General features: G+C 45.0%; 1 protein-coding gene across 4 annotated transcripts in view; it reads right to left on the bottom strand.

Moving 5' to 3' along the window:
* The window catches only part of SYNE2 (spectrin repeat containing nuclear envelope protein 2), a 188,227-nt gene that overhangs the window by 170,663 nt on the left and 4,647 nt on the right, over positions 1-12,917 (bottom strand). For all 4 annotated transcript variants that reach the window (XM_064511951.1, XM_064511952.1, XM_064511950.1 and 1 more), the window contains exon 2: positions 514-629. In XM_064511951.1, coding sequence (XP_064368021.1) covers positions 514-592 — 79 coding nt within the window. In that variant the 5' untranslated portion in view covers positions 593-629. The remainder of the gene's footprint in view (positions 1-513; positions 630-12,917) is intronic.

The following is a 12,917-nucleotide window of genomic DNA, read 5'->3' as shown; positions in this document are numbered from 1 at the left end:
TCGAAAGTCACAAAGATTTTCTACTTGTTTAGGCCACAAGTTGTCTTTCTACGTGTGCAGGAGATAAAAAAAAAAATAATAGCATAAGTACTACAGCTAGTAGCCTCATTAACATGGCTTAGTGCATCTAACAAACAGTCAATAAACTGGGGAAAAAGGAAACCAGTGAAATAGCCTAACTCTTTTCATGCTGCTGGTTCCCTTGAAAACAGTTTATAGTAACATGTATTCCGAGTAAAAAAGCACAAGTAACAGCAAGTACATCTGTACCAAAAAAGGCAACAGCTCTGAAAATACCAGAGAAAGTACTAGATCTTTCATTTTACTGCTGAAAAGTTGCTCATGAAACACAGAAACATCTGCAAAAAAACACAGATGTGAGCTGACTACGCTGACCGTAATGCTAGTTTTATGCTTTAACTGGTTTCTCAGAATTTCGTTCAACTTGCATACAGCCACCTCCTTTTGCTACAAACCTATATGAAAAAAGCACATAAAATTGCAATAACTTACCTTGCAGCGATAGATAGAGATCATCTATTTCAGAGGAAGCCTGCTCCTCTGTTGAGGGAGATGACAGCTTTGAGGCCATAGTAAATCTTGTGGAGAATCTTCAATCAATTTCCAAACTGAAATAAAAACAGAAGAACATCAGTACAATTTTGGTTTAAGAATGAGGCTACTAAAGATCTAAAGAGTACACGGAGACATGTTTGGGTTTTTTTCCTCCGGTAGGATGTTTCCTTAGCTCATCCAGAATAAAGTGAATATTCCTGGCACATGAACGGCAGTTTTGTCCATGGCTCTGCGCACGCGACTGCCAATGGCCGGCAGCACTCCCCGACCCAGACCATGGGTCCAAGCCTATCTTGCCATGAGAACAAAAGCACCGTGATTAGGAAAATTCAGACACAGTTGCTTTCTTTTAGAAAGTCAGGTTGGGAAAAGCTCACGGTGCCTTCTGCAAATTTGTTACTGTCACATCTCAAAGATTTGCTTTAAATCTTTGTACTTTACAGACCTCTCTTCCTGCCCAGATTGTTCCTGCATGGAAACAATTAAAGCAGAATCTGCAAAGATTAATGGGAAACAAAAAAGTGGCAGTTAACGTAAGAGAATAATCTCAAATGCTGTTTCTGCCCGGTACCTTAGTTACTCCTCATCCCTCACGCAGGAGTTTCATTTCCAGCTCCTCTATTTTCCTCTCCCTGGATGCCTCCCCCATCACTAATGCAATTTGAGGGAATGATACGCTGTGTCTTTCTTAAAAGTATATCAATGTTTCTGTTACTGCAGAAGCAATATTGTTTAATTTGCCAGTGTAGGGAAAAAAAAAAGGCTTCTGAGACAGAAACTCATTTTCATCAAAAACGTAAAAATTAAGCAAGTTCAAAAGTAAATAAAGCTGGAAATTAAATAAGGGGTCCCCTCAAACAAGCTTTGTGATCTAAATAACTGTAACCTTTTCATCAGAAGAACTAGGATTCAGACACTGGATATTAATAATTCATCCACCAAGTATACGTTAAAATAAATACAGTGAATAGATGAGTAAAGAAATTTTCGTTCAGTCCCCATGTGCAAATGAATCATGATGTAGCCTTTCTTTACTCCATTATATACCATTTTTCCCCACTCCCCGTCACACTCAGCGTGCAGAATGGACAACACGTGTTTAATGAGGACCCATGCAATATTTTGTTTTCTTCACCCTGAACAATGTGTGTCCTTGTGCTTTACTCAAGAGCTGCTCTGATGACAGGATTATTAAGTTCCTCCCAAGATTTTCTATGGCACTCATCCCCACAGCATCTGAACACTTCACAAGCATCAATCAATTTACAATTTACTTTCACAGCATCTACATGAGATGAGGAGTTATTGCCCACGTTTCACAGATGGCAAACAAAGATACAGAGACAATAAAGGAAAAAGGAAAAAAAAGTTAACATGACACAGCCCAGGTATTTCCAGAGAAATAGATATGACTTTATAAGTCAAAAGCACCGATTCCAACTGGTGCAGCAAGTACTCAGTGTTCCTTCAAGACATCCAGGACTAAGGAGGACAATTCTAGCCACCGGATTCAAAAAAAACCAGGAGCTCCAGCTGGCACAGGTACACATAAGAGCTATCTAGATGATCAGAGAAAATGAAAAAAAATTCACAGAGGTTTGGCTTTCTTAGCCTAGCAAAAAGAGCAGGAAAAGCTTAATCTTTCACAGGCACAAGAATGAGACGATATAAATAGATGATGCCTGAGGTTAGGCTGAAAATTGGAAGATTTCTAAATACTGGGCTCTAAACCAGCCTCCCAGTATGGGCACAAAGACCTTACATGGTTTTAAGGCTGGAACTTGTCAGAAATAGGCAACATAAAATGGTTGTCTTCAGTAAAGGGGACTGGACTTGCAATCCTGGAGATCTCTCAGAAGTCCCCTGTCCCCAAGTCAGGAATGAGATGTCCAAGTCAACCAAATCCAGACCATATGATCAGATCTGCTGCTTTTTGCTCCCCGGACTCAGGCAGGATTAGCTGCGTTCCCTGCATCGTGAATTTTCCGGTGGCCAACTGTAGGCCTTCAGAGTTGCTGAAGAAATAGGAAATACTGGGTAACAGGGAATCCACATGTGAAATCAATGTGCAAGGAGCACGCCTTGATTTGGACCTCAGGTTATAACTTAAATTGGGCATCCATGCAGAGGAAGAAGAATGCGACTAGACATGCACGTCATTGCTGCAGCAAGACAACCCACAAACAAGAGGTCTCAAAACTAGGTACCAGCCTCTGCAGTTCCAGGGCATGCATTCAACATCACTGACAACGGACGCTTTTTTTCTCTTTAACAGAAGTTTTGTTCCCACTTTTCAGTTTATTTTCAACTTAACTCTATTTAAGGATTTTCCTTTAAAGGATGCAAAGAAGCACAAAAACCCAAACAGTGAAAATACACATATCCTTTCAACTTTAATGCATCCGGATTTGAGTTTGTGACAAGGGCACAGCCAAGTCATGTCAACCTGACTCAAGTGATGTCAAAGTCATGGGGAGCATAGCCCAGTGTACAGACACCAGGACTTGGCATTACAGTTCCACTCTGATGATGGTAAAGGTGCAAGAGCCAGGAGTGGCATTGCTGGAAGTTTCAAAAACAAAACCAAATGCATTCGAAGCCTCTCTGTGACTCTGCCCCTCCTCTTGCCTTCCTCCCTGCTTGTATTGCACTTCACGTGATGGGACACTGATCCGAATTTCTATCTCTAGGCATGAAAGGACTAAAGCTTAACAAAATTATCAGGATTCTAAAGCAGAAAGTATGTTACACTTATTAACGCTCTGAAGAGACAGGTAGGAAGGGGGGTCCCTTCCAACCTAAACTATAACATGTTTGTAGAATATGACTAAAAAAAAAAGGTATCATTTTCTTTTAAGGTCAAAATAAGGTCTCCTTACCCAAAGAACGGATTTTTTTTTTTAAACACAAAAATCCATGCAAAAATCTGCAGCGCAGGTTATAAAAATGTATGGCTAATAAAAGGGAAGTTCATGCCAGAGTTATCACTCTCCTGAAAGCCTCCTTTCATGATCCCATACAGCAAGCACATTTCTCCCCTGCCACTGATCCCTGTCCTGCCCCAACATAAAACTCCACAGCTGCTTGCAAAGGGAGAGGCAGGCATTTTCAGAGGACGTTCTTGCAAGGATTAATATTCTTTAAAAGGTACAAGGCACAGATTATCTGGGAAAGGATTACAGTGACAATACCATAGTTCCTTTGACCCTCCAGAACTGCATTCAAATAAAGCACGTTAAGTGTAACTGTTTTATAGCAACCTCTAAAGAGTCTACAACTGTCAGGATAGTGATAAAATTCCTTAGTAATGCTTTTCATAGGCTTTAAGATCTATCATCTTTTCTACTTGGTGTTTAAGGTGATTCTTTTGTGGTATAACCACTCAGCAATCCTGCGGAGCTAAGCCAAAGCCGGCAGCTCCATGAAATGCTGGACAATCACGAAATACAACCTATAGTGTTAAAAAGAAACCAAATGCTATCAAATGACAAGATGCCATTTTGGCAGGGGTAAAATCTAAGATAAAGAAAATGCATTTGTCTTTCCATCTTTCTGGAGAATTTGGCATCAATACAAGAAAACACGTGCCTACTTTGGAATAACCTATTTCGCATAGAAAAACAGATAGTTTCAGGAACGCTGGGACCTTGTTTCCAACAGATTTGTTTCGTGGTGTTGATTAACTTCTAAGTGAATTGCACCGGGGCCGCTGTGGGAGCTCATCCTTTCTTAGACATAGGAGACACCATGCAAGAGCGGAGCACTACGAAGGTCCTACTCAAAGGAAACGCTTTACTTTTTTTTCCAAAAGAGCAAGTTTGTGACTACCTGGGTTCCCTGCAGCTAATAAAATGGTTCAACTGGCAAGAAAAGCTTTTCCCATAAAGGCACTCACAAAGACTCAGAGCCAGGCTTTTCACTCGTGGGGTATCAGTAGACTGTGTCTCCCCTTACTTCTCCACCTGCTCGTGCGACGAGCACCTCAAAAACACAGGTGGAAATTACTCATTGCATGGACCAATGACCGTACCTGCTGAAAGTGGGGGGGATCCTGCTCCCAGCCTTTCCTCCACTCCCCTGTCCCTGCTCTCAGCCGCTTTCCCCTTCTAGTGGGGTCTGATCCCCCCCGCAAAACCCAGGCAAGCTCTGCACAGCATGCAGGGACAACCGGTAGCAGCCAACATCGCAGCCCGTCACAGCTGCAGCAAGCTGAGAGACCGGCACATCCATACCACCTAATTTCAACTTAACGTCCTTGGAATCTCCCTCCCTTTCTCAAATTCAGCTGAAGTTAGCCAGTAGATTAAAAATATATATATTACAAATTAAGAGCCAGACAGGCACACATTGACAGGACAGAGAACCCTACGAGCAAGGGGCAGAGTGGAAATCTCAAGGAACCCGCCTGAAAATAAAGAATCAAGGTTCAAATTCATGAGATTTTATCATGATTTTATCATCAGTGAGACTTAAGAGATGCTCTTCTTAATCAGGGATTTTCTAAAGACAGTCTTGTCTCAGAAGGAAGAAAAGAAAACGTTTCAGGTGGATTTGGAAGATTCATTATCAAGGATTTCATAGCCTTAACGTTACAGTTGGATAAGTGCAGCTTGCAAATTTTCTCTTTCAGTTGCTCCAAGTACCGAGCACAGGGTAAGATTTCATCACGCGAGAAAGTTAACAGTTCTACAGTTGTTCACCTCTAGAGTGGCACTGCTATTTTCAAAACACTGCAAGTAATTACAGTTACAACATAAAACGCATGCTTCATTAATGATTTAAGGTTACTTCTGTAAAAGAGGTGTGCACACTAATTAGGAAGTGAGGTAAACGAGTTGGCATGCTTTCCGGCCTGTCGCAGGTAAGGCTGCTTCCACTTAGCTTGCAGCTAACTCCTGCACACTCATACACCACGCTGCAACCTGCGGCACAGATGTGCCCGCGCACTGCTCCCTACGAGCCGATCTTGAAAAATCACATCCCATGGAAAGAGCCTAGAAATGCACTCCTTTGCTGAAAGCAGCAGAGACCCTGCAAACCAGCCCAGCTAGAGGCAAGTGAGTGCTACAGAACACCGTCAGTAAGTCCCTGCTTTATTTTTGTCTTTGTAGACGCATGCTCCGACACATCCGCTTTCCCAGTTAGGCTGGCGACAAATTTTGCACTGGTGTTGCAATAGGAATCACAGGCATCTTTGTGGGGCATCTCAAACCGCTTGTTTTTACTTTCCCGTCTTTGAAGTGCCACCGATTATTTATGACCCACTCCGGGATTCAAAAGACTTTCCCTCCGTCGAGGCCTCTACACGTAAGCCAAAGCCTGTTCCTAGCAACAGATTATTATTATTCACGTGTTCAGTCTGCTCCGACGTCATGAACAGAAACAGCAGATTTTTATCTTCAGTGAACCAGCCAAAAGGAAGCAAAACTTCACAATGAAGAATCACCAAAGAACCTTTTCCTTTTTGGTTATTAATAAAGATTGCAGTTTATTTTATATTCAGAGAGAAGCACTGACATTCACAACAACAAGGCTTGAACTTGCAAGGTGCTGCCGAATCTTCTTCTTTTGGTAACCTATTTTTCCCTAAGTCTAGCACAGTGTCCTTAAAGGAATATTGTTGGGATCCAACTCATGATAATATGAGCAAAAGAATTATCATAGAAAACCCTATAGATCAAGTTTTCTGTAAATGTTTCCCCTTCCCCTCAGTTCTGGTGTACTCTCTGTTAAGTCCGAGGAGTTCACACAGCACTGCGCTTTGATGGACATGCTTCCTCCTCGACGTTTCCTTTGCAGTGATTTCACTATGTGCAGGCGGATAAAGGTTTGGAGAGGGGAAGGGTTTCTTTAAAGCATTCATTTTCCAGGATCTTTGTGCTGAAACACTCACTCCCTCTGCTCGAGGTCCTGCTCTGAGCTGATTCCAGATTTAAAATGTTAGCAACATGGCTTTGCAGGCAACCTCAGATTGTAAAAATGTCCATGGCTGGAAGAAGCCCACATGCAAATATAGAGACCCTTTTCTCTCCAAAGTATTGAGCCTGACCCTCAAGTAGCAAAAATCAGAGTAGCATCGATGACAGATCTAGCCTGATTTCCCCAACTTGAGCACCCGACTTGTTCTCTCTCTGTGACGGAAAAAATAGCTGTCATCATTCAGCAAGCAGAAGCAGCACATTACCTGGAAGAAGAAAGGGTCTTCCAGTAGGTTTCCAGTGCTTTGAAGGTGATAGGGAAGACAGGCTACAGCTTTCTGATGCTACCTAAAGCTCTCCAGCAGGCAGCCGGGCATCAGCCAGGCCTTTAAGAAGCGGCATTAGAGCGCACGGCGTTAGGGAGGCTCTGCACCGTCTGGGACACTGCTGAAACGAGGCCGGCGTCAGGTGCTGCTAAACTATCGGTAGCTGGAGGTGAAGGAACGGGAAAGGGAAAAGCTTGGAAATGGCTACGCAACCCTGCTCAGAAAGAGCCAAGCCCAGAGAGGTGTCAGACCCCTGAGAGCTACAGGGATGGACGTAAACCCGCACCTCGTTGCCACAGAAATAGCCTTGATGCGCAGGAACCGAGGCTGGGCATTACAGGCACAAGCAAGGACGCCCCAAAGAAGAGCTGCAAGACCAAGGCCTATCTTGTTAGTTTATTTAGGACAACCAGCAACAGCACATTTTTTCTTATTCAGGGACTTCCCAGTCATCTATTTATAATTTTGAAAACGTGCCAGGACAAGCATATGTGTATACAAAAGCTACACCACTTTTTAAGGCCAGAAAATGTTGCTTGTTTGCCTTTGATGTACACACCAGTAATGCTTCCCCTCGCTGGAGCACAATGGAGCTTCTCATTGCACCCATCAATTTAAAAAACAGTTAGAAAAGTGTCTTTCCTGACCTTTTCTTTTTTGTGGTGGCAATATATCAGCCATCCTGGTATGATTGCATGGTTTGAGAATTGCACCAACTCCATGCTGTTGTTAACACACACAAATGTTTTATTAACAGAGCGAGGCCTTGCTCGTGCATTCGTAAGATTGGTCCACGGAGGTGTACGATGCATTTCACTGCCCTCTGCGCTTAGGATAAGAGCCTGTCTCACACGTGCGTATTCCCAGCTGGAAAGCCATTACTGAAGCATACTTGATAAAGTCGGAGAAAACATGAATTTTCAGCCGGTCTCCAAGTTTGCTCACATCATTAACGCGAACAAAAAATGCTCACAAGAGCTCGAAGTAAATCACAGCTGGCGATTCCCCAGCCCGCTGCAGGCAACGCACTGCCTGCTTTAACCAGGGGTGTTTCCAGAAGTCCTTCCTTTTATTGACATATGTTTCTTTCTTTGCCTTGGATTGCAACTGGAATGTCTTGCTTAATTTCTTAATAGACACCCACAGCCAGCTCCCCATGTACACTGAAGCCACTTCATAGGGTGCTAAAGGTATTCAAAATAGCAGTAAATAATAATTACACCCACTTTGTATTAAGGACACGATGTTAATGGGAATCAGGCTCCCAGGAATATTCTGCCTTTGAAGGAAGACAATTTTTTCCTTCCCACTGCCTTCCTAATTCCCTTTTTCCCCAAATAAAGGAAACAGTCAGATGGTCAGCAAACAGATTACTCTGCTGAGTGAGCCCAGCCTAAGCAGTAAAGGCATGGAGTTTCTCACTTCAATCATAAAGCTGTTCTTGGACAGAAATGTCTTCCTAAAGAGCAGCAATCGGCTTTTTCAGGAAATTAAGAAAAGGGAACGGTAGGGACGGTGGTGAACGTCTGAACTCCGGAGCTTTCGCTGGAGCAGGGGGCTTGTTCTTGCAGAGCAAAACCACTGGAAACTGCAGCACAATGTTTGCACAACAGATCTCGGCCGCCAGAGCCAATGACGGCGTCGGGGAAGGGAGGAAAGTGAAACATGATGCTTATTTGGAAGCCAAAAGAGAAAGGGCATGTCTCATGTTAGACCTATCTGCTTTGGCAGTATTACTGTAAAGATCACGAACTTGTTTTCATCACTAAATATAGCAGAGAGGAGGAATCCTGCTGCGAGGAGCTCTCTCCAGTAGCGCTTGCTGCTCTGTTTTACGCAGGGAGAGGCAGAACACAAAAGAAGATTCGCCAAGCCAACGGCCAACCGAGCTTGCCAAAATCTGAAGGGCAAATTACAATTTAAATGATAGGTCCTAGCCTGACAGCTGTGAATTCATCTGCATCTCGCTCAAGCATGTCCAGTTCACATGCCTCAGCTCGGACCTGGAAGGGCTGCATTTCCAAAGAGTACAATTTTCATTTCCACAGAAGTCTGTCAGCCGAAAATTCCCCCAAAAAAATGCGTTTCCAAAGCTTTCTGTCCCATGCACTTCGAGCAGCGTGGGCAAAGCAGCCTCTTTCATAAATGCAGTCCACACGTTCGCATGTCCGTGCTGGTTTCGCACCCACAAAAGGGCCTTTCAGCAGTGTCGTCTCCCCCATTAACTATCCGGACCCGCCGCTCCAGGAACAAACCAGCGCTTCCCGTGATAACTCAGCAGCCTCTCTGCACAGCGCCACAAAGCACCGTGCGAGCAAAGTTTACTGTTTAAGATGAATAAAATTGTCATCCTCTTTGCTTTCAATGAACCAGTTGCTTAGGAAAAAAATCCTCGCGGAAGCCTAAATCTCTAATTTACAGCATAGCTTCAAGCCTGTGGAAGAACTTTTTTTGTGTGCAGTGGAAACCAGGCCAAATGCTCTTGCTCTTACTAGTACTGTTGCCAGAGAAGCCCAAGTGGCCAAACTGCACATAGAAAACCCAAGAGAACGAACTTTGTGTTGTACAGTAACCCGCTAGAATAAATTGTTATTATTATACAGAAAAGTTACATGGACAAAGCATTAAGGTTGCAAAGCCAGGGACTCCAAACAGGTCCGAATAAAGGACGCCTTACTCCTTCACACGCTCCCCTTTCGCAGAGGCAGGAGGACACGCGCCTCTCATCAGTGCCTGAATCACAGAGCCGCCCAGGTTGCTCTCTTTCATCACCAGGATTTCTTAGGACGGAGACAAAAAGACAAACGCCCGCTGGCCCTGTGCATCTCCCTCGCTGAGAGGCGGCAACATTACTGAGCGCAACGTTACTGGGAGACAAGTCGAGTCAAGCAATGGGAAAGGCGTGCTGCGCAAGCGGGTGCCTGGGCCCTTCCAGCCAGGGCCGGCTGCCGCACCAACGCCGCGGCCCCGCCGGCGAGGGGCTCCCCGGGCCGATTCGGACACATCGATGCACGTTTCTCTGTTTTTCAGCCTTTTGGAGCTGCCGTCTGGGACGAAACTCCAGCAGCAACTTGGCGTGTGAGCACTAACACAACCCCCTGGAACAGGATATGCCTCAATTTCCTTGCAATTCATGCGCTGGCTTTCAGCACGGCAACGCTGCCGACTGGCTCTTCTGACAATCTGTGCAAGAAGCAGCACGCTAAGAGTCGCTCTCAAGCTTTCAACGTGACTCCTTCACAGCTAAACGGAGCACTAGCACCCGTCACAGAGGCTATCTGTAAAGCTACCCCATACCTAGAGCTCTACGGAGACGCGACCACTCTGCAGGAACGCTGCTTGCTCCCCGAGTTTGCACAAGCATCTGCTTCCTCCCCCTCAGAAACTGCTTCGGTGCCCTGGGCACAGAACTGGGAAGAAAACGGGTTTTTTACTACTCCAGAACAAAGACAGCCCTGCTCTTACGTCTCTTTTACAACAAGCTCTGCTTTCCCTGTCCCAGGGGTGTTTCATCACCAACATCCCACCCAGATCTGCGCCTGTAACAACGTTCCAAACAATTTATCCGACACTTCTTAACAAAAAAGCCACCCTAAACCTGCCAGTCTGCTAACTTTGAAACCATTTGTTACAGTCCAACTGGTTGATTAAGCAGGATGACAATACCAGGAAATACCTGCAATTGATCTTCAGTGTTTATTTTTGTAGCCTGGCTTTTCTCCCGGCTCTTATTTAATAGTTTGCTCTTCCCCTCCTCTCCCCACTTGCTCTCTCTGGGATCATATCTCCATTTGTTTCACCTCTTGGAGTTCAACCCTGGATCCCCTAAGCAGAACCTGAGGAATCAAATCTTGGCTCAGACATGATGTTCTTTTTATTCCACTGCTGTCAAATTCTCTCTCTTTCATCAAAAAGAAAAGGAGAATACGCTGGCGTTTGTCTGAAATTAGAAGCGCACAGGGTCCATTTAACGCTCACAGCCTGCCCGTACTTCCAACCTCTGCTATCTGAGCAAATTCCTTCAACAAATCCTCCTCCTAGACACTCGGCTTATCTATCTCAGCAAAAGAAGTCTTTTTGCTCTAAACTAGTTCTCCACAAAGAAGAAATTTTATCCTTATCCTACTTGGTTTACCTGTGCAGATAAGTTAGGCTTTTTCTAGAAGAGCTAGTGCTTTTTTTGGTTTTTTTCCCATTCCCCTAAATAACATATCTGCAGCAGCAACAGTTAAGAGTAGACCAGGTTATAGCTCTTTGTGTGACTCCAAAGCACCCTGAGGTCTAACTGGGAGGCTCACTGCAAGTTTTAGATACGGCATTTTAAAGAGTTTCTGCACTACATCTGAATATCATTAAATAATCATACATGCTGTCTTAGGCCATTGCAAGCATGAAGTAAAGCACATTTACTCCTTCAACGTTTAACCGTTTGCTGCCGGTTGAGTGTGTGCATACGATCACCCACGCTGACCCAGCAGATGCACGATAACTCCACTACATGCTTGAACTATGGATTGGGGAAGAGAAGGGACTGGGGAAGGAGAACAAGGCTGTGAAAAAGGTTTTCACAAAAAGGAAACAAGCACCTACCGGGGGCTGTCCACCTGCGAGCGCCAAGCAGCCAGTCTCACCCCAAGGCGAGCGGCAGCTCCCAGGGCAGCACGGGGCGGGAGGGAACACCTCGGGGAGCCTGCAGCCATCGTCATTGCTCCCACCTCTGCCGCTAACCTGATGGGCGACCTTGGAAAAGCCACTCTGCAAATCCCCTTGGGCCTCTTATTTATAGCAGAAGATTGTCTCTCCCTGTGGGTCCAAGCCAAAGCCTTGCTCAACCCAATGACGGACCAGGGGAGGAGGAAGGCTTTGAGCTGGACAGCACTGTACGTTTGCTGTTCGCAGGTGTGCCATCTTACATAGCACAAGCCATCCAGACGCTTGCTTACTGCAGCTGGCAGAAACGAAGACAGTAGGAGCCCTCCTAGCATCTGTGCCGTGATATCAGACACTTTGGCCAAGAGTCACCTCTCCTAACATTAAGCAGCTACAAGAGAGATGCCTACTTCTGAGTTTGAACTCTGTACAACCAGAGGAGAGAAATAGGCACTCTTAGGGCAGCTCATCCAATATATTTTTAGATGTCCAATTCAGGGTGCATGAATCATGGCCTAGAAGCGCCCATTCCTTTCTAGTGACTATTAACGGAGTCTGGGCTACAGCCTCATGGAGATGGCTATGCTGTAGCTTGGCGAGATGAATCTCACCCTTTTAAGTTGGGGGAAAGGAGGTAAGCAAAGAAGTATCCCCCTTGGTTTCCAAATTAGAGAGAAAGAGTGTCTCCACCAGAGACATGAGGTGCAAGTGCTTCTGTGCTTCCTCCTCCTTTGGAAACATCTTGCAACTAGGCAATATCCAAATACCTTCAACGAGAAGACTTAGCTTTGCTAGGAAAGCTTCATGTCATCATTAACTTTTCAGCTGTCATGAAATATTCCTCAAGCGAGACCTTCCCATTGCTCATGACATAAGAGCTTCCAAGAAACAGGACACACTGCTCACCACACCCTTCGGGGGTCCGTTCCTACCGGAGCAGCTCTCTCTTCTCTCCCTGCATCATATAGGTTAACAACACAAACCAAACCAACACGAAACAAAGTTCCCACTAGCACAAAAAAGCCATTTCTGAAGTTGTCCCGTTCCAGAGCTTTTACAGCCCCTCCATGGCCAGTCACATGGGCTCTTTGCCGCAGACCAATGAGACACGTCCAGCAGCACATTCCCCTCGCTGCTTCGCCTTCGCACGTCATCATTCACCAACTACATGTCTTTCTCCTGGCAGCCAGCAAGCCGAAAGACTCAGAAAGGAAAATTTTCTCCTGTAAAACCCACAGTTCTGTCTCCTCCCTGCACTTTCATAATAGTAATTTTAAATGCTTTGTTTTCCCTCTTAATTGTCACTTCCTCTGCTAGAACTTGCAGTCATAAAGCTCAGAGAACTAACATCATTCTTTTCCTCTTTCTCCCATCCCTGGACACTCAGTACTGCTTGAATCAGGGCTAGCAACTCCTTAAAAAGCTCTTGAGCCAGATTGCATGACTG

The sequence above is a fragment of the Dromaius novaehollandiae genome, chromosome 5 (genome assembly GCF_036370855.1).
Source record: "Dromaius novaehollandiae isolate bDroNov1 chromosome 5, bDroNov1.hap1, whole genome shotgun sequence".
Classification (NCBI taxonomy): domain Eukaryota; kingdom Metazoa; phylum Chordata; class Aves; order Casuariiformes; family Dromaiidae; genus Dromaius; species Dromaius novaehollandiae.
The sequence above is the reverse complement of the archived record's forward strand: the minus strand, read 5'-3'. Positions and strand labels throughout refer to the sequence as shown.